At 45.6% G+C, this 27,891-nt stretch overlaps 1 protein-coding gene across 1 annotated transcript; it reads right to left on the reverse strand.

Moving 5' to 3' along the window:
* Positions 1-450: 450 nt before the first annotated feature.
* On the reverse strand, positions 451-25,725 carry LOC119179621 (uncharacterized). The gene is made up of 5 exons (XM_037430739.2): positions 25,585-25,725; positions 20,309-20,399; positions 17,246-17,334; positions 6,548-6,643; positions 451-607 (listed from the first exon to the last, which is right to left on the reverse strand). Exons 2-5 carry the CDS (start codon positions 20,379-20,381, stop codon positions 497-499), a joined length of 369 nt encoding a protein of 122 aa, XP_037286636.2. The 5' UTR covers positions 20,382-20,399; positions 25,585-25,725; the 3' UTR covers positions 451-496.
* Between the last annotated feature and the right edge of the window lie 2,166 nt (positions 25,726-27,891).

Below are 27,891 nucleotides of genomic sequence, written 5' to 3' on the forward strand. Positions count from 1 at the left end.
GCAGACGCTTCATGCTGTGGCCTCTTTTCCTTACACTCTCTGAGCAACCATGTGATGGCGTTGGGGAACGAGATTCTGCAAACGCTTCATGCTGTGGCCTCCCCCCGTTACACTCTCTGAGCAATCATGTGGTGGCGTTGGGGAACGAGATTCTGCAAATGCTTCAGGCTGTGGCCTCTCCCCCTTACACTCTCTGAGTAATCATGTGATGGCGTAGGAGAACGATATTCTACAGACGCTTCATGTTGTGGCCTCTCCCCCTTACACTCTCTGAGTAATCATGTGATGGCGTAGAGGAACGAGATTCTGCTGACGCTTCATAAACCTACGTGCCCCCGCGTGACGTGCTCCAACAAGAGTTTTCATTATTGTTTGGCTTAGTACACTTTTAGGTTTACTGCTGTAAAATGTCAGTTCTTAGGAAAACTCACATAAAATATACGGTAGTAATACCATGTGACTGATAAATTTATTCCATAACGTCGAAAGGTCACCTTTATCCGACCGTATCATCTGTCGGTGGAGTAAGATGGGTTATGTTAGGATGTCCCAAAGGATGGCAATGTCCTTGATAACACAATCCAATAATTTGTTGGTAGTCATCCGCCTGCAATACGTCTGAATATGTTAAACGCACCGTTTGGGAGAGCAGACAAAATTGCTGAAACAGCTTTTAATGAATGTCTATGTGTAGCTTGTCTTACTTCAAGAAATCACATATTGAAGCTCTGCTGTAGAGATTACTATGTAAATTACCAACATATTATACAGGGTGTATGAGGGAGCAGCGCCTTGCCTCCTTCTAACAAAGATTAAATCAAGAGTAAAATTATGCGGCTAGAATGACTGGCAAGATTTTTTTCAGTAGTTTTACAATATCCGACTATGCACAGTCAAATGAACTGAATAGGCCTTTAACAGTAAGGGTATAAGAATAGTTTATTTACAGCAAGAACATTGCAGAGCTCAGTGCCGGGGCAAGGCCTAGAGGCAAACAGCCTGACATGGGCCTCTCCACTCGCACTTCGTTTTAAGTTTCGACGCGAGCATAGCCAAAAAAAAAAAGAAAGAAAAATCAATGATTTGGTTTCATCAAGCTGGTTGATAGTGTACATATAAAATTCACGCACAAATAAAAAAAAACGTTTACATAACACATTTGTGAAATTAGACGTCACTTATGAAGGAATACACAAGCAAGTGAAATCGACAAAAAATTTTAGAAACTGAGGAACACAAAATGTACACAGATGGACTGAGATTACACTGAGCATTAATACAGTCAAAAATACAAATTTATGAATAATTTCAGGGTTAGTAGTCAAGGCATAAAACACTGTAATTCATTTTATTAATGTTACCATACCAGTTCTTAGTAACACGTTTTTCGTGGTTTAAAGGTCTCTCTGCTAGCCTTAAAGTTCAATTGATCTGCAAGGGCATTTGTCACATCAGGTATTTGGTGCGCAACAACTTGTGGTCCACAATTGGAGCGTCTTCTGGGTGCTCGCGTCTTTTGTTCCCGCAGACGGTGGTGAGATCGTTCGGTACAACGTTCCTCGTAAAGCTTATGCCTTTTTATTATCTTGATCAAGTGTACATAAATACACGGAATAATAAAAACACGGAGAACGTTATGCTCAGGGTTGTTTCATCGGGGTCAGCAGTTTTGGCGTAGCGTGGCAAAAAACACGTGGTCATCTAATACAAAAAACGCACGAAAAATATTTAAGGGAAGGCAGACTTCGTCACAAGAAAGAATGTGGCGTCGGGTTTAAAGTTCAGAAAGTCTTCGCATGCAGCAATGAAGAGTTCAACATTGAAGAGGACAAAAGAGAGTTCAACATTGAAGATAACTTTGAATAGTTCCAATATGGAAGAGAACAAAAAGGTAGCTAGCCTCGTCATACAAACTCATATTAAAGCAGCCATAACGAGGAAGAAGTACAATAGCTATAGGAGTATATCGAACTAGCAATGAGAAAAGTACGTGTCCGGTACGCCATAATTGTGAGAAATTTAAATGCAAAAGTATTCAGAAGACACAACGGGTAAAAAGCAGTTAGTAATAAAGGCTTTGACTGTACAAACAACGGCAGAGAGATGTGAGTTTATATAGAATTCGCGGAGTGAAATGCGCTTCCCATGTTGAACACAGATTTTTCGAAAGTGTAACAATAAAAAGTGTCCTTGGAAAACCCCTAACGAGCAAATGACAAAATTGATTTTGAAACGTGTGCTAACCCTGGCATAATGCAGGACGTTGATATTATTAGCCAGGCGAAATGCATTGACCATATAGGTATCGAGGGTGAAAATAGCCCTTAATTCGAGAATATCTCATGCAAGATTACCGGCGAAAAAAAAAAACGAATTTAAACGACGGAATAAAGTTGCAGGATTGTAGTATATAGATTGAAAACAAATTCGCAGCTTTAGGAGCAGAGGGTGATGCTGATATCGAAGGAATGAATGAAACAGTCACTAGAATAATCTCTTAAGTAGCTGTCGAAGTTGGGGGTAAAGCACGAGGACAAGTACTACGCAAGCCTTCCCAATCCGCGAGATACATAATAGAGAAAGTCAACACAAGAGGGAGTCTAAGTCAATACCTCAATTAAAAAGTTCAGTAAGCTGACAAAGCTCATGGAAGAAAAGGCGGTCCGGAAGATAAAGAACTATATCAAGGTGATAGAAGCAGCAGTAAAAAGAGGCACCTATATTTAAACACGAAAAAAGAGACTCCTTATTGGGGGGAATTAAATACGCACTCTCAAAGACTAGTACGGCAATATTATCAACAACTTTAACGAAATAGATCGGCTGGCAGAGGAATTTCAGGGTGAGCAATACAGCTCGACAATAAGCCTTTCAACCACGAGTGGAAGCAGCGGTGAGAAAGATATAGGAGTCACATAAGTACCGACGTGGTTGGAAAGCCCATACGTGGTGTGCTGCGAGGAAAAGGCAGCCGACGATGACGGAATAACAGGTGATATAATTAACGACGCTGGAGAACTGATTTCGAAGAAACTCGCTACAGTTTGTACTCAGTGCCTGGAAACGGCAATGGTTCTAGTGACTTAGACGTGTGGCAGCTTGGGCTAGTTGGCATGGTATGAGGATAGTTACAGCGCGAGAACAAAACGACGACACAGAGACAATGTCCTTCTTGTCTCCGTGTCATCGTTTTGTTCTCGCGCTATAACTATCGGTTCCAGTGAGTTGTAAACAGCCAACATTATACTGATGCAAAATCAAGGAGACATAATAATTATTGACCCATCATCTGACTTTCAACCTGATACCAAATATTTGCAAAGGTAATTTCAAATAGATTGATATGTGGGGTTTAACGTCCCAAAACCACCATATAGTTACGTAAAAAATGACACGAGGCGTATCTATTTAGAATCTATATTGACACTGATGCGTATAGCATCGATTAAGGTGGGGGACAGCACGCACAACTGAAAGACCACTTCCTCGTCGTCTTCTTACCGCTGATATGTCAGCTACGTTGCAATATGATCATGAGAGGCGCCGCAGTAAAGCGCTACGGAAATTTCGACCACCTGGGGTTATTTAACGTGCACCCAGATCTGAGCACACGGGCCTACAACATTTCCGACGGAGGCGGAAATGCAGCCGCCGCAGCCGGGATTCGATCCCGCTACCTGCGGGTCAGCAGCCGAGTACCTTAGCCACTAGACCACCGCGGCGGGGCAAGGTAATTTCAAACATGATAAAAAAAAAAAACACTTGAGTTTAACCAACTGAAAGTACAAGACGGATTCAAGGAAGGACGCTACTATAGATTACTCATGTGATAAACAGGTCAATGAAGAAAGGTGCTGAATACAACAAAGCGGTTCATTTAGCCTTCATAATATACAAAAAGGCATTCGGCTCAGTAGAGATGTATGAAGTCTTAAAAAACACTAAGCCGACAAGGATTACATAGAGAGCCAGCAAAATAAGTTCTCATTGTCGTGGTATCTTCAACAGAGAGACGTTGTTTCTTTACAGTTCCTGACTGTTGAAACACTTCAGCTAGCTATACGTGTTGTTCGCAGCACTTACTCTTGCTGGATAATTAGTGTTGTCACACTTCCCGTGAAAATTCAGTTGAAGTTCGCACAAAATTCGCACATGGAGATCTGCGCTACCTTCGTGCTCTTTAGCGTGAGGCTCACCGCTGGGCGTGCGTTCGATCACATAGATAGATAGATAGATAGATAGATAGATAGATAGATAGATAGATAGATAGATAGATAGATTGATTGATTGATATGTGGAGTTTAACGTCCCAAGACCACCATATGGTTATAAGAGACGCCGTAGTGGAGGGCTCTGGAAATTTCGACCACCTAGAGTTCTTTAACGTGCACCCGAATCTGAGCACACGGGCCTACAATACTTCCGCCTCTATCGAAAATGCAGCCGCCGCAGCCGAGACATAGAAATTTCCAACTAGACATTCCGAAACAAAAGTGGGACATGTAGCTGTCCCAACAAAAGCGGCGCGGTACTCAAGACGGTACATGGAAAATCGGGACAGTCTCGCATGCTCCAGGATTGTTGGTAACCGTATTCCGCACTTGAGTATTATTTTAAATTTAACTATTTATAGACTTTTGTACTTTGGCTAGTGTTGAAGACTCTTTTAATGTGGTAAGGCAGCGTTTGCGAGCCATGGTTTTATAGTTTCATTACTCGTGTCGATGTGTATGCATGTAACGATCTCCATATAGAAGTTTTCACATTGTTTAAACTGCATGGCGCACAAAAGTTTTTACAATATATAGTAAAAAGAGTGAACGTATCGATGTGCACATTAAACGGTCACCGGCTTTCTCATCGAAAAGCGGCATGCCATGAGCAAGGTAGAAGAAAACAATTGAGAGACCCATAAGCGATAAGAGTTGAACGCGATAGCGATATCCTGTTCCTATAATGCGTGCTAAGTTCAAATTGGCTTGTATCGGTGAAGCTTTCACTTGCGGCTAGCTGCATTCTGTGTAATGGCTAGCATGCTTTAAGCCTTGGCAAGTTTGCGCGTGAAATCATTTCTAACATGATTATGCACCCACTGTACGTGGGCTTAAGGGAAGAGGCGCAGTAACGTGTGTGCTTTTTGTAGCGGGTGGCCCGCTTCAAACAATGAAGTCATCACAATCGCATGCTCTGACGCCCGATTGCAATGTATGCTTGCATCACGCATTATTACTGCGATATTACTTTTTGTATTCTGAAGAATGTATAGAAGGCGCGGGTGGTTTAAAGTATGCAAGCTTCTTTTGCTGCATTTACAAGCAAAAGAAGCTATTTTCACTGTATTTCCTTAAGTGCGCAGTGTTGCTGAGACTTTTGACCCCCTTCCGGAGTTGCTTCCCCTTCCTGATGCTTGCGTCATTGCTTGACTTCTGATGAAGTATGTTGTGCGTACTTCACTGGTTCACTGGTGATGATTTAATGCATTAAAGAAAAAGAAATAGACACGTGGCTCTGTGGTAGAACACCCGCTTGCTGCGCAAACGACCCGGGTTTGATCTCTGCTCGGACCCAAACCCAAACGCCCCAGGTTGGATCCCCGTTGTCTACCGAAAAAACTTTTCATAACTTATTTTATTTGCATCCAGTAATAATCTTATGCGTGCCCGAAAAATCGAGAACCGTTCTCGATTTTTCGGGCACGCATAAGATTATTATTTTTCGCTGACAATCAACGACGCCGACGCCGCCGCCGTTACCGCCGACAGCGGAATTACTGCGAAATATGACCTTTAACGCTTTCGTGTTAAGAGGCTTTTAATGTATATGATTGGTGTGGTTTGCTATACACGAACATGAACTGCAATTATTCGCATTTGTGCATGCATTAACGCTGATCATACGTAGAGTTCTGGATTCTACCACTTTGAAGTAATGTTTGGCGCCGAGAGAGATAACGCGTGAAGAGCTACTAGTACGTTGCTGCCAGAATCGGTCTGCTGCATCTAGAGGCTGGTCATGGCTGGCTAGAGGCTGGTCATGGCTGGCTAGAGGCCAACCATGACTGTGTGCGCCAGGCAAACGTACACGCCTGCGACAGATGTGGACTGTTTGTCCAACGCTTCATAACAAAATGTGGCGCAGCGAGATTGGTAAAATGTTTCTTAAGTGCTCAGCAGAACTGATTGTTACAACTTGGGATGGAAGAACTATGAACGAGTGACAGAGACGAATAGTTGGAAGCAATGGAACCAAGACAATTTTATGAGGCTGTGCACATGTAGAATGGTTCACGTAATGTGAAATTGCCTGTGCGCTAAAGTGAATGAACAAAGGTATGGCGTCTATATCTTTAACACACGATGTACACAAAATTATTTAAACTAATAGCTTAATCGTTACGCGTACCCTAGACAGCTTCTCTAAAAGGAACCTTTGAATTTAGCCTCCTGAAGTTAGCGAGAATAAAACCTTTGCTAGGATCCACGCTAGAAATAAAAGCGTCAGTACTGTGAAGAAGTGGTACATGAAAATAAACGTCATGTCATCTTACCCAGCAGTATATGCCGTCTGTGAAAAATCCGTAGAGCCACGTCTTGTTTTCAGGCACGTATTTGCAGTAGTAACTGCAGTCTCTGATGCCTGCTTCCTGGAAAACAGTAAGCGCCCAAAATGATATCAGTAAATCTAAGTTTTGCGCATGTACATGTGAGAAATTCGGCTGCTTAGAGGTACGATATTAGGAGAAGGCATTGGGGGCCCTATAAAACGGGAAAATTGACCATCATCGTGAACATGAGTGATGCAAGAAATCAACATCACATGATGACGCCACATTCCACTTAAATTTGTGACGTCATCAGGCGTCGCGACAACGTCACAATGCGTGATATCACGGGATATCGCCGTCACATGACATTGGTCAAATGTAGACCGTTCGCAGTGGCAGTGAAGAAGCAGGCGAAGTACATAAAGCATGAGATGCATCCGGTCTTGTAGGCCCTGCAAGATTGTTCCAGGTGCCTAAAACTTTCGAAGAGGATGGTGTAGGATCCATATATGATCGTTTTTTGCGCAAGCTTTACAAAAAAAAAAAAACTCAAGACAGCGACGAAAGATGTACAAACAGGTCAGCGCAAACTGTTTAATTTGTAGATGACCATACAATAGCTATACAGAAACTACGTGTGTGCGCACAGCTGTATAAGCTACCAACCCTGCCTGTCCTCGTTTAGCAGCGCAATTTACATTGGGTTTAGCACTATATAGATAGCGCGCTGACGCGCGTGCCCTCTTTTGACGTTTTTATAGTCACGGCATCGAGGACCTCTACTTTCGTGTAATATCGCAACCTCTGTACAAATTCAGTTTTTTTTCTAACACAGGACTACACAGGCTTCTGCTGCAGTATGTCGCCAGATGCTTTGAAAGAGCTTGCAGGACGCCACAGTTGCACTGGTGCTCTCGCAACCTCTCGTGGACGCACCTTAGCCTATGTCAAGCGTAATGAGTACCGAAGGACAGTGGGATCCTGTAGGCGACGTTCTTCGCACGTTCAGTGAACTTTCTTGCATGATTGGTCATGCGCACCCCATGTTCGTTTGGGTCATGGCAGCTGTTTACTTTTGCGCACAATATTATCAGCTTTTACTGCGCAGTAAAACTGCCCTCACAACGTACCCTGCAGCAACGTTCTTTTTTCCTTGAGCCACCGTATGCGTCTACGGTAATGCTACAAAAGGTGACCTTTCATCTCTTGGCAGTTATGCTTTTTAGCAAAAGGAACAAAACTACAGATAGCCACAACTGACGTGGGTACGCACTCATACCAGGAGGCCTCGATTGAGTGTTCGCACGATTTATTCATTGCCTCCATAGTATACACCGTGGCAATGCTTCTTTTCACAATCTTTGAATGCCCGAAGTCAAACGGCCATATCTTCTTTTCACATTTTGTCCTCTATGTTCAGAACGTGCTCTTTCTTTAAAATGGGACGCTGAAATCGAGATACTGTAGGCGTCCGCTCTCCGGAGCCTAAAATGTGAACCGCAGCACCCGGTGCTCCCTTGAAAACAAACTGAACTCGCCATATTTGCCTTTTCAGACATCAACCCTAAGGGAAGGTGCACGAGGAAATCATCGGCGTACATGACGCACTTCATCACACAGATACTTGTAGTTTCCTATTTTCTCTTGCCAATAAAGACCACGGAACACGAACAATTTTTATCCGGCACAAATTTCGTCATTTAGGAGTAAAAGCTTGCAACAGAAGGTAGACGCTCTAGGTGCCGACCAGTGCGGACGCGGGAAGATCGGCTCCTGCTTTCAAGAATGCTTTCCTGTGGTATTCACAAATTTGTCGCCGAGTTTTCAATCCCATCGTGTGCCTACGTTCTCAAGAACTCAGCAGATATCACCTTTGTGCTGGTGAGTGGATTTTAAACCGTTTTTTGGGCATTTTTACACGGCAACGCCACCGGAGAATTTGCGCCTAACAACCAAGGAGGCGATTGTCGCCGATGCGCCGACCCGGTGCCAACGTGACGCAACGCTCTGCGCGTTCCAGAACCTGCAACTGAGAATGGAATACCAAGTAGATGGAGAGGACATCTCTCCAGAGGATCGCATGGAAGACATGGGTTGGAAGGAAGCCGAAACGAGACGCTCAAGGAATAAGCAAGCCACGGTTAGCGTTCCTGCTGCCAAGGGTTCGACCAAGGCTGGCGTTGTGGGAGACGCTCGAACCAGTCGTAGTAGGTATGATACCAAGCATACAATCGTGCGAGCTGGACGCATGCCGCCACTACCCAAGGACTTCAGCAAAATTGTGCTACGACCACGTGGAGGATTAAATATCTCGAGAATTGGCACTGGAGCCGTGGCAGACGCGATAGTACTGGCGGCCGGCATCAAAGAGGAGGAGGCCATGCAGGACATCATCTGTTCCAACTTGCAGCAGAACATTATGGTGGCGAGCACTCCGGACCTAGAGAGAGCTTCAAGATACCTCAAGGTCAAGCAAATTGACATTGGAGGCAAAGTTTTCGAGGTTAGCGCGTACGCCACGGCACCCCACGATACTTGTAAAGGAGTGACTCGCGGGATCCCCGTAAGCGATACTCAGGACATTTTGACCCGAAAGATTGTGAACGCGAACAACCCGCTCGTGCTGCAGGCCAAGAGAATCAAGGACACCGGGACAATCATCATAGCGTTCGAAGGACACAAGGTGCCCAGATTCATGAGATATGGACCTTCACTTTTGCAGTGCTCCCTTTACCGCAATAACATCGATATTTGTTACGTCTGTGGAAAGCTGGGACATCGGTCTGATGGCTGTCCGAACCCAGCTGAAACCATCTGCAGAGGCTGCGAGATCAAGAACCCAGATAGCCTGCACCAGTGCAATCCAAGATGCAGGCTGTGTGACGGTCACCATCCCACGGCAGACAAAGAGTGCAAGAACAGGTTCTTAGTGCTATACGTCGTCAGACGCAGACGTTGGGAAAGATCGCGAGCAGCCGCAGAAGCCCGGGACGCATCAATCACATCGAGTCCAGACATCAAAGACAAGCAGCTTATTCCAGCCTACGGGACTCGGAGCATCCAGACTACTCAAGAACAGCAAAGGCGGCCCCACTCCAGGGGGAGGTCGCGTTCCAGAAGAGGTTCTAGACCCAAGGCCCGCTCCCAATCACGGGGGCGCTCGTGTTCTCAAGGTCACCATCAGGGTCGGGATCAGCCTGGGCGGCACCCAAATGGCCAGCTGCCTGGCGTTCAGTTCGAGATCACGGCTTCACACCCGGGGAGGACGCCTGCAGTTACATCGAAAGGCAGCTGGGCTGAGCGAGTGCGCAACGGCGCGGCAGAGGTGATGACAGATAAACTGCCAGAGCATGATAGAATTGCACAGCTAGAGCAAGAAAACGCGAGACTTACAAAATCGAATGAGAGGCTATCAGCTGAGTTAAAGGAAATAAAAATTCTTCTCACTAAGCTAACCAGCGCGCAGTCTTCACAGCCAATGCCTCAGCCAGTCGATGTCCCTGTGGCTGAAAAGGTGGGGGACTCGAGAACCACAAAAAAGAGGGCAGTCATGGCAGAACACGTGGAAGCCAACCAAACGAGCATGTCAGATATGAAAGAGGTCCTTGACACGCTGAGCAAAGTAGTAGCCAATCTTAGCGAGCAGATGGGTAGGCTACAGTCAAGCGTGGCGGCACTGAAGAGCATATGACTGTGCGCATTACAAAGGTCGAAGCATATCTGCACAATACAGCAAGGCCTCCTCATGCAACAAACTCACCCCTTCGGCCACCAATAAGTGGTACCAAACCTGTCGACAGGTGCAGCATCAGGCTCTGGCCGCCCATGTAATAACCATGATGGCAGCGCTACGTGAAGCATTTCGTATCTGGCAATGGAACTGTAGAGGTTACCTTAAAAAGAAGGCAGCCCTACAGCAGTACATCAGGAGCAGCCAAGAAAAGCCTCATATTATATTATTACAAGAAACCCTTTCACCGCAAGCAACGTTGCCTGGATTGCGGCCTGTAATAGGGGATACTGAAGGGAGGGGAGTCTGCACCTTCGTATGCAACAAACTAACGCACGTAACCCACGACCTCAAGATAGAAGCAGGCCGGTTGGAACACGTCATGGTAGAGATCGTGCCAGGTACCAGCAACCGTCTGAGCATTTTCATTCTTAATATACACAGCAGTCCAAAGGAACAAAAGCAAGGGTTCAAGACGGTTCTAAAGAAAGCTGTTAATATCGCCGGGGAATGTCCACTCGTCATAGCAGGTGATTTTAACGCCCCTCATCATACATGGGGTTACAAGTACAACACTGGGAAAGGAAATCGACTTTGGCAAAGTGCCAGTGAACTTGATCTCAACCTAATCACAGACCTTAGCCTACCAACAAGGCTTGGTACATCTTGCTGCAGGGATTCCACCCCGGACCTTACATTTGTAAGGAACATCAAGAAGGCCCAGTGGATGAACCTTGCTGTAGACCTAGGGAGTGACCACTGCAATCTTGCCACTACCTTCTATGTGGAGCGTAAAAAGCAGAGAGAATTCCACTTCACAGAGTGGGATAAGTTCAGGAAGATAAGGATGGAAAGGGAACAAGATGGCCACAGACAAGGCTTGGAGCAGTGGGTCAAACAGATTAAAGATGACATCAAATCCGTCTCCTCCACCATTACCACAGATTTTCCGGTTGAAAGAATGGATAGCCGGCTCGCTCATCTTCTTGAGGCAAAGAAAGCACTACTGAATCGTTGGAAGGGTCAGTGCTTGAACCGAAGACTGAGGAAGAAGATCGCTGAGGTTAACAGATCAGTCGAGGAAAATTGTCGCGCACTATCCAGGCAGCAATGGGACGAAATCTGCAACTCTGTCGATGGTCAGATGCGCAACGGCAAGACATGGAATATGTTAAAGCATCTCCTCAACGAAAACACCACCAAAACAAATCAAAAGCATGTTATCGCTCGAATTTTCCACAAAGAGATAGGGCGCACTACAGAACAGCAAGTTGTGCAGTGGCTCGTGCATAAGTACCTCCCAATCAAAAGAGGATTGGCACCACCAAGTAGAAAGTACCAGGGCAGGTCCAATCCAGGTCTTGGGGGCGACTTTAACATCGAGGAGATCAGAAGAGCCTTGCATGATCTCAACGGCAGGTCGGCCCCTGGCCCGACGGGTATATCAAACAAGGCCCTTCGTAACCTTGATGATGATTCAATTGAAACCCTGAAGGATATGATCAATGCAGCGTGGAAAGAAGGCAGGGTGCCAGAGCAGTTGAAGCTGGCCAGGACAATCCTTATTCCTAAGCCAGGAAAGCCCCCTAACTTAGACAACATGAGGCCAATATCCTTGACATCATGTATCGGCAAGGTTGCAGAACATGCCATACTGCACAGGATAAACAAGTACTTGGAAGATAACGACATATATACACACAATATGGTTGGATTCAGGGCAGGGCTATCCACACAAGATGCATTGAAGCTTATCAAACACCAGGTCATCGAAAACAAAACGAGAGACATGAGAGCCATTCTGTGCCTAGATCGAGAAAAAGCGTTTGACAACATCGACCACTCATTCATACTGAAAGCAATTTCCAAGCTTGGTCTGGGGAAAGCCTTCTATGACTACGTATGGTCCTTTCTTACAGATAGGAAAGCCGTGATGAAGATTGCAGATATCGAGGCCGCAGCAATCGAACTAGAAGCAAGGGGCACGCCGCAAGGGGCAGTGATTTCACCAATGCTGTTCAACATTGCCATGATTGGACTGTCAAAAAAATTATCGAGCATTGAAGGATTGAAGCACAACATCTACGCAGATGACATTACCATCTGGTGCACAGGTGGAAGCGAGGGGCAGATTGAGAGCGCCCTGCAAGAGGCGATTGACACCGTAGAAGAGTACCTTCGTCCTTCTGGGCTCAAGTGCTCCTCGAGTAAGTCAGAACATTTACTGTATAGGACTGCACGCCGGGGACCGAAACCCAGGGGATGGAAGCCGTTAAACCAGATAGACATCCACCTCCGTACAAATCAAGGGGATTCCATCCAGAGGGTCGACTCCATCAAAGTCCTGGGCATGCTGATAGAGTCTACCGGCGCCAACAGCAAATCTATAGCCAAGTTAACTTGGAAAACAGACAGTGCGGTGCACCTCATACGCAGAGTGGCCAACAAAAGAAATGGGATCAAGGAAGACAACCTCATCAGGTTGATGCATGCGTTTGTTCTAAGCCACTTCACGTACGAGGCAGCAATGCACAACTGGTCAAGAGCAGAGTCCGAGACACTGAATGGGCTCCTCAGGGAAGTTATCAAGAAGGTCCTGGGCCTACCCATACATACCAGCACCGAGCGTCTGCTTGAGCTTGACATTCACAACACGCTCGAAGAAATAGCAGAAGCCCAAGAGAGAGCGCAGTTTGCAAGGTTATCTACAACAAGGTCGGGGAGAATGATCCTGCAGGAGCTGGGCCAACACCCAATGGAAATCAGGCACAATGACAATGATATCCCTGACAACATCAGGGAGAATATCACGGTGTCTCCTATACCAAGAAACATGCACCCAGAACACAACGTAGGAAGAAGAGTAGCGAGGGCCAGGACTATACTTGGTCAAGTCTCAAACGAGGAACGAGGGGTCGTATTTGTTGAGGCGGCTTCCTACGCCAATGGGAAAGCGTTTGTGGCAGTGGTGGTCGATGGGGCTGGCCATGTCGTCAACTCAGCGACGGTCAAGACGAAAGACCCAATCATTGCGGAACAGGTGGCCATCGCCTTAGCACTCAAGATGGATAACATTGAAGTCGTCTACAGTGATTCCATGGCAGCACTACGGGCGTTCGCCAAGGGGACGGCCTCTGAACAAACGCTGAGAATACTGCAAGGCAAGAACATAACGCATCATATTCTGAGTTGGTTCTCAGCTCACCTTGGGTAAATCAACGATTCCCCTCCCAATCTCAATAAAGCAGCACACGAGGCGGCGCGAGAACTCTTCAACCGCGCCTCCCAGGGGATGCATTCTACCGGTGAAGGGGATAACCGGGAAATTCTTACAACATATAATGAGCTCACTAAACATTTCTACCTGTCTAGAAGGATTTTTCCTCCACCTCACAAAAATCTAACCCGGCCCCAAGCACTTACATTAAGGCTTTTGCAAACGCGGATGTACCCTACTTTGAAAATGTTACACATCATGTACCCTGACCAATACCCAAGTAATCTTTGTCCACATTGTGGGGAAATAGCTTCATTAGAACACATGCTCTGGCAGTGCACCAAATTCGCTCATATATCGAACATCACCTCTGCCAGATGGGAGGCGGCAATCCGCAGCTCATCCTTGGCAGATCAGCTCTGGGCTGATCAGCTCGAGGCGAAGTCCCGATGTCTATGTTGCCGACGTTAATATCACGTCAGAGCTAGACGAACGGCTAAGTTTAGGTGGCCAGCCGATACAGAGCCACACTAAAAACTTCTAGAAGAGATGCTTGTTGATCTGTTTCTACACCATCTTGGTCAGCGACTAGTCTGCCTAGCAAGGCAAAATCCTGCGCTTAAATCCCCCTCGTGTCTCCTCGCTCTCTTCCTTGGGGACAAGAGACCTCTACCTGGGTCCAATCATGCGCGTTTAATTGAGGGGAAACTCCGCCCCAAAAATATTTTGACCCCACCCCTTTTTAATAGGGAGAGGGCCCGCAACTAGCGAGAGTGACAACCTGTCGGGTTGTTGTCATACGGCTTGGCCACCAGAGCGTTTCCCACGCTTTTCTCCGTGGGAACGGTCAACCACTTAGCTCTCAGCCGGGCGTCTTGTAGTCTAATCCTTGTACGGGGTATACCGCGGCCTTCTACGACCTTGCAGACGCCGCCACAGTTACAAAAGGATTAACCGTCGGCGGCGACGTTCTAAGGAGAGCACCTCATTTTGCACTTATCGGTTCCCTTTCATGTGCCGCCGTTTCCCACGGTCAGTGGGGAGTACGGCGCCCGTTAATTGCCGTGACGCGGTGTCGCCGAAAATAGCCGTCCGTGACACACATATACATTAAAATTACCTCTGATAACGTTCCTACACTTTCCCTGGCAATATTGCCTATTAATTCTCAATAATATCGTCTTCCCGCACAAAGCGACAAACAGTGACATGGAGATATATCCGAAGTAATTCAATGAAGCTCCGCACAGACGTGTGGATCTTTGTCGGTCTCTGATCACTCTAGCTATTCGGAAGTTTCGTCGCCTATAGGGGGTGCACAGGGTAACTTCATATGGTGCCCTCAGAAAGTATCGGAGTTGCTAGCACATTTGCGGCCTGCACTGTAGTATTTATTTATTTATGTATTTATTTATTTATTTATTTATTTATTTATTTATTTATTTATTTATTTATTTATTTACTTTTGCTTCGCGATGGTCCTACCGTTTTGCAGTCCCGTGTTATGCGCCACCTAGACGTTTCAGAATTTCGGATACGATGCCTCGTTGAAGGCAAAGAGGTCTTGAATGCCAAGCACATCAATTGTTGTGGCACGCGATGTCCGTGAACGTTGCCCTCCACTAAAGGCGTGCTTCACGATCATTACGTGGTTTGTCACGCAAAAACCCAAATAGTGTTATAAAACTTTGTATTTTCTTTCACGTCGCCAGTTTTAAGCGGATACTTACCGATGTAAGATTTTGACTGAGTTATCACAAAGCCGATACTTTTAACGCATTTTCAAACAAAACTTCACAGCTTTTTCGCAAAGGTGACGCAATAAACGCGATAGCGACAAATTGGAAGGTAACGCACCAAATGGCAAGCCGATCGAAACGTGCCCCGCGTTTCTCACGCACAAATGACACACGAAACCTACTCACATGTGCAGGTACAGATGAACGCGAATAAGCGTCCGAGTTGTTACTTCGCTGTGTCCGTGCTTTTCGCGAACAGAGACTGCAATGATTGTAGTGACTTTTGTGCTCCCGGTAACTACAACGGAATCGTTCCAGGTAAAGGCCGAGGCCAGCCAAGACGTACATGCTCATGTTATGAGCGTCGCTGCCCCGGCGTGTCTCCGATACTTAGAAACAATTACGCTGACGGTAGTGGGGTGGCGTGACAGTCAACGGAACTTGCGAATGCAGAAAGCTAGATCGTTGGTCACCGAGCACTGGACCAAAGGTCACCTAACGCAGGAGCACTACTTGATTATATCATTATTCTGTCATAATGGAGCAAAGTCTTCCCACAGAAAGCGATAGGTATTGTATATATATCGGAATTCAATGAAGCTCCGCACAGACGTGCCGCTTTTGTTCAAATTTCGTCACCCCGCAGCCTTCAGTTGCTTGCTGAACAGCCTCGGCTGCTGCTCTTGTGTAATGCTGTACAACATGTCAGTCATATCTATGAATAATGCACATATCGGGTTTCGGTTTTTCAGGAAACATAACTTCCGCTCAGCTGCGAATCAAGAAAGGGCGCACGTCAAGTTATACCAGGTGATTTTGAAGGCATACAGCGAGGGCCTTCAATCCCGTGCCCTTGTCTTACACGATCACCCGGAAAGGGAAACCTGACATGTGGGTCTTTACCATGAAGAAAGGATTTATCGCAGACGTCTTTGGCCATAACTTGCGTTGCTGTTTTCAGGAGCATGCTGGGCAAGCTTCTTATGCTTGCACCCTTACTGCGGTGGCGGACGCGTGTACACTTTTCCGGTGATTTAAGAAATGCTCACTAGATGCACATTGCTCACTTTTAGGCATTGATGCTGTCTTGAGACCACACTTCCCACCATTCGCAATGAATAGCTGTACCAAACTTTCTAAAGCTAACATTTTGTACTACATGCATTTAGATGACGGCTCACTTGAACACTGCTGTTCAAGTATCTGTAATATAAGAAGAGTCCAGTGCCGTAGCCAGGAGGTAGTAAAGCAAGCCCGTGCCCCCCGCCTTCTCCCCCCACCCCCACTTCGAATTTTTTTTTCGGCATGGCATAAAGATCCGAAAATAACTCTCGACGAGGTCTGCCTGCCCGCTTCCCCTTCAGATCAAGAAAGTGCCCCGACCCACGCACAAAATTTTCTACCTACGCCCCTCAAACACCCCCCCCCCCCGCAAGAACTCTGGTATATCGAAAATAAATAAAATACAGCCGTCAGAGTATTATTACACTTCATTCAGACTATCGTAACGCTCGATTTAAAGCAAGGCTTGCGACAGATTCTCAGAAACACTTCATGAAAGAATATTAATACAAGAGTAGCATGTAACGTGACCTGGAAAGAAAGTACTTAAGTACAGTACATCAGATATCAGATAGCCCTTAAACATAAATCATAGCGAAAAGGACAAAAAATTAAGGCACCTTTGCGCTAGAGATACTAAGCCTGAACGAAGAGTGGGCCTTTGCGGCCTGCCTTTCTTGCCTTCTACGGCACTTGCCTTGAAATGAACCGTTTTTAGAAGCCAAGTATTAGGGGCAGCGCCAAGCATATGTGCGCACCATGATGTTCCATCAATGGTAATATCAAGGTAAAAAGTTTCGTTTGAAAACTGAAGGTTTTTCGCTAACTACCATACAGCTTTAGTTTACCAAGCCTGGTGATGTTCAATAACGCAGGTGGATTGGCAATATCACGCAACGAGTTTCCCCAACTTCTCGCGTATGAAATGATTCGAGTAGCAAAATAGCTTTTACCTGTGGGTAGACAGTTGGGCATCCGTGAGCGACATTAGGCTCCCCAATGATATTTATTGCTGATGGAATTGGAGCGTTCCAATAATAACCTGTCACCATCAGATCAGAGACAGCAGTAAAAAAAGATATTACGCAATTCAGTCATGCTCTTTCGGTTATTTGCACTGTGTTAAACTACAATGGTTTCATGCTGAGGATTTTACAGCTAAAGCTGTATATATGACAAGACGAGATTAAAAAAAAAACCGCGCAAAGCTTCGGTGATGGCTCCCTAAGGAAATGGATCTCAGGGAATTGGAATCAAACGCACAGGTGAAAGCTTATGTGCGAAAATAACATGATGTGCAGGCATCGTTGACAGCAGCGACAGCTGCAGCCAGGCTTACCGACGTTTCGATAGGTGTGTCCTTTTTCTAAGGTGCCTTCCCATCCCTGACTTATTATTTTTAATGGGTCAGTCAGTGAAGTCATGCCCCGTGGTGTGGCTATTAAAAGTTGTCATCTGCCAAGGTCAGCCGTAGAAAGGAAGATTTGGGTACATGGTAAAGAACCCCAGGTGGTCGAAATTTCCGGAGCCCTCCACTACCGCGTCTCTCATAATCATATGGTGGTTATGGGACGTTAAACCCCACATATCAATCAAGCAGTAGATAGGAAATCAGCCTGACCATTTCATATGTACCTGTAGTCTTATTAACAATAACTGAGGTTCTGCGTCCCAGAACCAGGTTATGATATGAGGAAAGCCGTAGTGGAAGACTATGGAGATTACGACCATCTCTTGCTCTTTAACTTGCCCTGACATGACACAGTATACACGGGTTTCTACCATTTCGCCCATAACTAAACGCGACCGCTGTGGCCATAATCGAACGCGAGACCTTTGGTGTAGACTTAGGTGTAGGTGACCAGGGTTTTTTGAGTAATAGAACAGAGAGACAGACACAGAACTTTATTGAGGTCCCGAGGAACACTACCTCAAGGATCGAGGTAGAGCAGTGTGCCGCTCCCATGTCGGATCGGGTAGACCGAGCTTCACTCCCGCATCGTGGGTCCTCTGGACAGCCCTGGGTTGATGTGCAAGCTCTGAGCCCCTGAACGCAGAGCTCTATTCACCTTCAATCTTAGAAGGGAGAAAAAAAAAACACCGCCATGCTACGCAGGAGCACGTGCTTTCATCGCGCATCTGCAGAACATCGTTCCCCTGTGCCATCTGGTTGATAAGTGGAGTTCAACGTCTCTAAACAACCATATGATTATCAAAGACGCTGTAAGGAGGGGGGGGGGAGGGCTCCGGAAATTTTCGCAACCTGGGGTTGTGATATCTGAGCACCCGATTCTGAGCACACGGGCCTACTACAACATTTTGATTGATTGACATGTGGGGTTTAACGTCCTGAAGCCACCATATGAATATGAAAGACGCCGTAGTGGAAGGCTCCGGAAATTTCGACCACCTGGGGTTCTGTAACGTGCACCCAAATCTGAGCACATGGGCCTACAGCATTTCCGCTGGAGCAGCCGCCGCAGCCGGAATTCAATCCCGTGACCTGCGGGTCGGCAGCCGAGTACCTTAGTCACTAGACTTCCGCGACGGTGAATACAGTCGAAAATACAGCTACCGCAGCCGGGATTCAACCCGTGACGTGCGGCCGATGCCATCACGTGATTGCTGAGAGAGTGTGAGAGGAGAGGCCACCGCATCTAACGGTTTTTCAGCCTCTTGCACAGGCCCGAACACGCTATCGTGTGAGTGCTTGTGCAAGCTGTTGCGCATGCGCAGTGAGTAGGGTTGGTGACACACACTGGATTGAGCTCGGCCATAAGCTGCTTCTCATAGATATAATAAGTACTAAAATGTGACTGACTCTTACATTAAAAAAAAGCGAGAAAACAGGGTGATGTCCCAAGAGAATGCACGAGGGAACAAGTGAGATGCTTTGGAGAAGTTGGGGAGCCTTGCATAGGGGGAGCCACTGTCAACCCTTCGCCTGCTTGGAAGCTGGGTGTGGGAGCTGGGCCAGTGTATGTGAAAAGACAGAATCGGAGAGTTAAAAGCGGAAATCATTTTCTTTTTGAAAAGTAACAGCCCCGACTCCCTGTCATAAAGTACACCATCACGAAAGGTCTACGAGACTGATGAAGATTGGATCGCGCATAAACGGCTACCTTTTCACGGGGAACGCTTTTTTAGTGTTAGCTGCTTATAAGCGTATGAACTTTAATCAAAATGGAATTGCATGAAACAGTAATTATTTGAACTTCATTTTTTCCTTCCACCTTGTTTCCTTATTCGTGAGCAGACAGAGCTAACGGCGGACAACGAGGCCGTGCCGTGATCGAATCTTTATTGGGACGTGGGCGAAACGTAAGACCGAAGTGGCCGTGGCCGTGACATCCAGCTAGGTCAGGTGCACGGTGTAAGATAGAAAACACCGTGGTCAGGGGCCAGGCCGTCACGAGGCACGCAGCTATCCAGTTTTAGGCGTGGCAGCCGGTCAACACCGGTATGGTGCTACATTGTGTTTTTTTTCCTGAGATGTCTTAGTGATTATTTTTTTGTGAGAGAATGTGTAAATTTTTTTAGAAATAGTCAGCATCAATTACCTTGGCAAGTTTTACTTCAGTTTAGCTTTAGTATGACTGGGGTGTTGAGATACAAGCAGAGGGTGTGAAATTGACTTTGGCTAGTTATTAGACATAGATTTTCACCATGCAATATTACGGGGCGTGAACTATCGTTAACTAATAGTTTTGTAAGGCTTTCCGAAGTGTCATACGAACGTGTAATACGCTGTTATGATTATTGTTCAATCCAGTGGGGAATTCTAAAGGGGGGGGGGTAGGCGGGATGCCGGGATGCCTCCCTTCTACGTTTGTGCTTCGCCTTTAGCCGACTAAAGGCGAAGCTCTTCCAAACAAAAGCCTTTGTCTTTGCTGACGAAGATATTTTTCTTTATTGTCATGAATACTTTCACTTTCCGAAAGCACAAACTTTTTTGTTCAGGTATAAATGCGCACGCATGCTCGAATGCATGCTGTGCGAAACAGCATATCACTTACCTAATGGCGTAGATTGTGACAGTTTGAAGATATAAAATATTAGGATCACCATGCACTGGGATTTGACCATCATTAGCAAGTGAAGGTTTTTCTGTTGCATGAAGAAACGAAAGAGACATGCGACGTCAGACCCACCTGTTTGCAATGAAAGTTTTAGTTCTAGGATGTAGTCTTGCATCAAAATTTCCGAATTTTAGCCTCGTACTATTGCGCAAGGTAATGCTTTTGCCTCGTACTATTGCGCAAGGTTATGCTCATGCCGCTTGTGCCACACGGGAGAAAACGGTGTAAAATGCAGTATCTTAGATTTACAGCTCAACCCTTTCAGGTCGAAAACCATGAAACGTCTGCTTCCGTAATTTTGACTTTCAAGCTCGGCCAAGATCATGGGTCAGCGCTGCCGAAAATATTTACGGGTTGGCTGCGAGTTGGTGCAAAGTTCACGCTGATGAGTTCACGCCGGTATTTATGCAGCGTATTAGCACATTTATCGCGTGCTTTATTCCATGCCCTTCACTTGTCACAACGACGCTCAAGAAGGGTCAGCGCAGTTCTAGTGCGGCGCGTTCGCGAATGCAAAAAAAAATGGCATAATGTTAGTGTTACAATTGTACCGAAGCGGTTAAATGAACCAATTCTCAAAAATTTCTGTCGTGCCGCCATCGCCAGAGGCGCTGGGTGCATCGGTTCTTCTGTGCATGTTTTCTCTTTTCCGAGAGCATGAATGAGCATAGCAACGCTTGTGTGCTGTCTTGAAGGGCAGATGCAGATGCGGTATATTTGTTGCTACAAAAGTGGCTGTCTAGCAGCCACTTCACCAGCCATTGATGAAAGAGAAGGGATGCGAGGCTCACAAGCTGTCGCTATGCTATACTTGGGCTAATTATGTTTAACCACGCAAAGAAGCGTTCTCGTCCGGGGTTATTGGCTGTGATTGCGAAGTAATCAGCTGTACTACCATCCACGCTTCTGGCTCTAGCGTTGCGGAGCAGGTTGCCATTACTCTTGCATTAATGGATGGTGCACATGAGGCAATTTATTCAGACTCAGAGGCTGCCATCAAGCCATTTCAAATGAGTATACTGGCTCCCCAGGTCCTACAGATCCTTAAAAAAGCCAAATGCCTCAAAAATTACTCATTGGTCTGGTTTCCTGTCACCTCGGGTCCATTGAGGGTGCTTCGATCAGTCTGAACGACCAAGCGCATTCGGCTGCATGAGGTTTGACTGACCGTGCGCCGAGTAACGCGTCATCTTCTGGGTTGTCCGAGCTTCAGTGCACGTACAACTAATATGCAAGCCGCATTATCTCTCAAGAAGAGTGCTGCCCATACCGCGCCCCTCGCTGTGCAGGGCCCAAGCTGGTAGTCTCTCAGACTGCTCCAAACAAGAACCTACGCGAGCCCTGCTGCCCTGCACAATATACCCCGAACGATTCTCAAGCCCGGATGGCCCCTTTTGGGACGGTTATGCGGACTTCGAGCATGTCCTGTGCGGCTGTACCTTTGCCGATTCCCCATATGAAGAGGAAATGCACAAGCTGATTAAGGCTCAAGACCACACCTCTCGAATTCTGACCGCCCGGAGGCCCGGGTGAGGGCGGTCAGGTTCACGCGGGCAGGTTTAACCTGACATAGCCAGCTGACTCTGAGTTGACTCGCATCTATTGTGGATCCAATAAAGGTATTTCACTCACTAGCTCACATTTAGGCAGTTACTTATGAAGGCCTATGGGTACGGGTATTACGAACTTTATGTAGTATAGCTGAGTGAGGAGGCCCGTTCTGCATCGGTTCTGGCAACTTTGAGCCATAAGCAACGCAGCATAGTTTATTATTTGAGTACGTCATGCTTGCACCTAAATGTACAACAAACGCTTGTCCTTCTGTACATGTGGAACGGTATATAACAGTTCGCGGTTGCACAATGCGCGCCGCACATGCTTTGCATCTAAAGCAAAGATAACCACATCAATTGCTTTTCTCAGCGTGAAAATTTTTTGCGCATGAATACGAGCAAATATTTGCTAGGTTGCTACGCTTAATATTGCAGCCTTCTTTCATATTCAGAGAGCAAGTTTGCCTGCATATACTTGGACAGTTTATCGGGAGTGAAAAAAAAGAACCATTTTCTCTGATTTCTTGCAGATTTTTTCTAGGCGGTGCTAGATTTTTCAAAACAAGTCTGGCGTAAGCATTCAAGGGTCCCTCGAATTGCAGCGGCTCTATATCACATCCGGGTTTGCTTTGTGAAGTTATATGATGTTTTTCACAGAAACAAGGAATTTGTATCTGATCGTGCATCGCGCCGCTTTTAAGTAATTCGCTACTGTCGCATCTTGTCCACATCGTGGCTTCTAAGCTCACCGGATCGTGAATTGTTGCTATGTTTCTTGCATACCCCGTTCTATTTAACACTGAAGCAGTTCAACGTCGAGAGTTGCCCATCACGCGTCACTCGGGAGCAGAACTAGGTCACGTGACCAAGAGATAATGGTATCGGAGCAGGTGCACCATGCTGCGAGGTGGGGCTGTGCACTGCACAAGGCTCGAGCGGCAGCGCCGACGTCGAGCCGGAAACCCTGAACTTTAGAAGCAGGATCAAGCAGCAGCAAAGGGAGGCTGTTAACCTTGAGGTTCAAACTAAAAAAAAACGCAAGCTCAACGACAAAAACAAAAAAGAGAACGAATCCCTCACTACAGCAATAAACCCAACAGCTGCAGCTAAACAGAAGCAATGCCACCGAGAATTGCAGCAAAACGCACATACGACACCAAAAATGGGAACTACACCAATGATCATAACGACGTACAATATTATGGGGGCTTTAACGTCCCAAAATCACGATACACATTAGACGCCAAATTGCCCGCTTAGCTTTTATGGAATCCTTAATTAAGTGTAAGACTGGATTATCACCCACTCCATTCATTAGTCCGTCCACCACGAGGAAAACACGACACACGCATAGCCACAGTTTATCCCCATTCTTTGCCCGAACAAATACCTTTAGGTTTTCATATTTTCCACGCACGGTAGATGACTGGAATAAATTGCCAGAAAGAATTTTAGTGGAAATTTTATGACAGCTCTACACGATCATTTTAGAAACTTTTAATTACTGACGTTCGGGTTCTTAGCAATGTTTCTTGAAGTTGTGCGTGATTTTCTAGTTTTATTTGGATTGAAAACTCTGCTATGTTTGTGCGAAAAGTCGGTTTCACCGTGGCTTGTTTATTTTGTAGTTCCAAGTGAATTCTGCGTTTTGTTGCTTCATTGTTTTTGTTACATTGCATTGCATTGTATGTGCGTGAACATTCTTTTTCTGCCCGTCCTGCTTGGACCAATAAATTGGTCTGCAGTATTGTATAAATAAATAAATATGTTCATAAGAAACGCCTTAGTGGAGGGCTCCAGGAATTTCGACAATCTGGTGTTTTAACGTATTGAAAGACAGAAAAACACCCACAGGAATGACCAAAGCCCCGACGTATCCTCATATTTGCTGCCGTGGGCCTGGGCTGAGTTTTCCAGATTATTGCTCAATCTAAAATCAGCGGCATCTTGCTAATCACGCGCTGCTGCAGTTGCGAGTTGCGTCTTATAAAACGTTAGGCACATATCTACAAAACCTGTATTTTCGTTTCTACCTATAAGTGCATACAAGTCCCTAGTATGCCACTGTGTTAGAGAAAATTAAAGATGGTGAGTGAATGCAGGTATGCGTTTAGATGGGCAATGAAAGGCTGGCTTATAATAGATGTAAGTGAAGTTAAGTGAAGTGAAGTGCACTTCATTGCCACATATATCATATAAAAACACTCGTAGGAAGGACCAGAGCTCCGACGTAACCTCATATTTGCTGCCGTTGGACTGGGCTGAGTTTTCCAGATTATTGCTGAAGCTAAAATCAGCGGCATCTTGCTAATCACGCGATGCTGTGGTTGCGAGTTGCGTCTTACAAAAAGTTAGGCAAATATCTAAAAAACCTTATCTTCGTTTTTACCTATAAGTGCATACAAGTCCCTATCATGCCACTGTGTTACAGAAAATTAAACATGGCGAGTGAATGCAGGTGTACGTTTAGAGGGGCAATGAAAGGCTGGCTTATGACAGAGGTAAGGGAAGTGAACTTTATTGCCACATATATCAAAACATGTTTAAACAGCAAGGATGGTGGGATAAAAGCTGCATGTAGGCAGCTTGGCTAGTCCCACCTCCCAGAACAATAACAGCAGCAGCAAACATTAACAAGCACTCTTACTTGTGACAATCGTAAAATAGAAATACATGAAGCAAAGCGATAAGAGAAGAAGCAAAAAAGTATGAAACAAACATTTATAAGCAACAAGTTGGCTGATAAACCCGGTGTTAGAGAAGGGAAGTTGGTAACAAACGCCCCTGAAACGGCACTAATCTTCACACAAAATTTCACGTGTTCACAAAGTATGCCACTGGCTATCACCTGAAAATCTATTTTATGCTGTTGCCCATCGTTCCGATGGCCCACCACAAAATTTGAAAGTCAGTTCACTTATTCGATGCACCTTTTCTCTGCAACAGCAGACACAAATGTAATGATATTCAGCCGTGTTATTGGAGAGGCTCGCAAGGTATAAGTCGGCTAGATAAACAGGAGATCCTTTACAGAGTTTTTTACATAAAATAAAATTAAAATATTGCATTCACAAAGCCACAGAGGGTGCGTATTGCCGTGTATTTTTTTTTACTGGTTTGCCTTTTAAGAAGTCGGCAAGTTTTTAGTTCTGATTGTTTTCAACTTGTAGCTCAATATAGGAAAGTATCACCAAAATAAACTTTACACATTTGAGAAAAAGACCTATAAGTGAACAACAATATAGGAAAATAAAACACATTCTGAGAAAAACAATGCTTTACGTGCGCATGCTGCTTATGCCAGAGGGCGCGCGGCACCTATTGGCACGGTATTTAAGCCGCATGGAGCGGCCACTCGATGTTGGACTTCCGCAGTTTTGTTCCTCAGAATGCAGTAGATTTTTTCGTGTCAAGGTTGCGAATTGAAATTTTTGGCTGGTTCGCCATTCTATACTTCCTTAATGTGAATGTTTCGCTGGTACTTAGAGTAATTACTAATCAACAATGTTTCAATGGTACTTGGAGTATTATCTAATCACAAGTCACTCTAACGGCAACTGGAACCCTCCTGCGGAGGCATCGTAGCAGGTCGTTAAGTAGATAAGCTTGTAATTTCGCAGAATAAATTACGTAAAAAATAGTTTCAAGTATGATAGTTACCGTGTGCTGTTTCTGGTCAAGGCTACGAAAATAAAGCACTGTTGAGTATAAAGAACGCGTGCGCTTTGATGACCCGAAGTACAAAAAGAAATGTGCTCAGGGGTGTAGGGTGATCAGTTTCGAACACAGAAGTCTTACTCTAGCGTTCACGTATGGCTGACGAGTATATATAGTAATGCTGCTCAAGTGGCCTGCATCTGATTGACATGTGCGCGGGCAGGAATAGCAACGTGAACACAAGAAAAAGGCCCTATACAGAAATATTAGAACAATCATTACTATCGTTTTCGATAACATTGCTATCGGTAACTGCCAAGGCATTAAGTTAGGTGAAGACAAAGGGCGATCAATAATTAATTATTTGACAGTCTTGTAGGATGCACTTTGCCAACGCAAAATACCAAAAGTACTTTATTGCGACTCGTGACACTAAGGCTAGAAAACGTGTTGTTATCCAATAGCTTAACTACATCCCATGGACAACGAAAATGCAGTGACAGGATAGGGGTTTGTGAGGTAATCTTAAGGGTAAAACGTAGTAAAGCGACGAAAAATCAATACAAGAAAGGAGTTACGTGAGGAAGAGGAGGAACGTTGCTCAGCTTTGAGCCTGCTTTACTAAAAAAACACTGTTCAACTAGATTTGTAGACTTTCACCAAAACTTCGCCTCATCTGAGCTGGTCATTAATGTTTGCGATAACGCCGCTGCACTTAGACTCTCTTTCAATTACTATTTTTGAAATTTTATTTATTTATAGAAATACTGCCAGTCACAGGGTCCTTGATGGAGTGGGGAAAACATTGCGCAACAATAGTGAATACCAAGCAATATTACTAACAGAGTCTGAAAGAAAAATTTAAGTTACACAGGTGGCGAAAAGGCAACACAAATAAACGAGCATGAATACAGTGACAGTCAAATAATTATCGATTGAATAAGAAAGTACCATTTCTTATGAATACTGGGAACGGGCACTGTTTAAGAAGTAACCTAGGAGGAGGCACTCAACTGTGCTAAAGATAATAGTTGATCAGGAGACGGAGCATCGCAATTTGCCATTGTCCGCGGAAAGAATGATAATATGAATAGATCTATTCTTCTAAAATAAAAAAAGAACTCTAGAAGCGTAGGACTGTGATGAGTGCGCTGTGATGAAAGTGCAAATAAGTGCCCAAGCTTCCGATAAAGCAAGGAAGGGAAAAGTTGAATCATTGATCTTTTCACCAGGACGGCACTGAAAGAGCCCGCTGAGGTTTTATAAATCATGCAAGGGAGAACTCGGGACCATGTAAAGAAAGAAGGTCACAGTTTCGGCCCAAGGCCAAAGCCATGATTGCGACAGCAAAGCATGGAACAGTTACACGAAGTAAGGCTTGGATATTTAGAAACAATACGAAATCTACAGTGTCAATTTTTATGAAAAGAAACATGACGACGCGTGGTCTGCGCGCTCCGGTGGCTGCTGGCAGCGCGTTCAACTGGAAGCGAGAGCAACCGCCGTCTTTTTTCACGTCATCTCGCGGCGAACAAAACAACCACTAATTGCTGCTACAGAACGGCAAGATTGCAACCCCTCCCCCTTCAAGGCGATTATTGGCTCTCGCGCAATCGCCTAAGGGGAAGGGCGTCGCAATCTTGCTGCTGGTGCCATATCAGCCACAAATTGTTTTTCTCGCCACGAGATGACGCGAAAAGAGACTGTAGTTTCACTCGCTCCCGTTTGAACGCGCTGCCAGCAGCAGCCGGAGCGCGCAGGCCACGCGTTGCCGTGTTCCCTTTCATAAAAAAATGGCAGCATATCCATTAAGTGAATGATAGAGAGTGGGGCGAAGCATCCGTCCGTCCATTCGTTCTTGCTTCCGTCCGTCCATGCGTCAATCTGTGTGACCATCCGTGTGTGCGTCTGTTCGTGTGTCCGCACGTCCATATGTGCGCCTGTCCCTGCGTTCGTCCATGCATCAGCCCCTGCGTCTATTCATGCGTCCATCCGTCCGTGCAGCTATAGTGCGTCCGTCCATGCATTTGTCTGTGTGTCCGTTCGTTCATCTATTCAACACTCCAAGTACCACCATCTCGCATCCTTTCATCATATATTTCTCATATGGAAGCACCGCCATCTAGCAGACATTCCAAGGACTAAACGAGAAGTGGCACACTCACACTTTCTTACGGCTTGCTCTTCGTGTCTACTTCTCACCTTTAACCACCTCGAGTTCATGGTATGTACTGGTTCCCTGTATTCATGGCACTGTGGCCCAACACTCGCTATACCTTTCTAAAACCAAGAAGGTTACGCCCAGTTAGC

The sequence above is a fragment of the Rhipicephalus microplus genome, chromosome 7, assembly GCF_043290135.1.
Source record: "Rhipicephalus microplus isolate Deutch F79 chromosome 7, USDA_Rmic, whole genome shotgun sequence".
Classification (NCBI taxonomy): domain Eukaryota; kingdom Metazoa; phylum Arthropoda; class Arachnida; order Ixodida; family Ixodidae; genus Rhipicephalus; species Rhipicephalus microplus.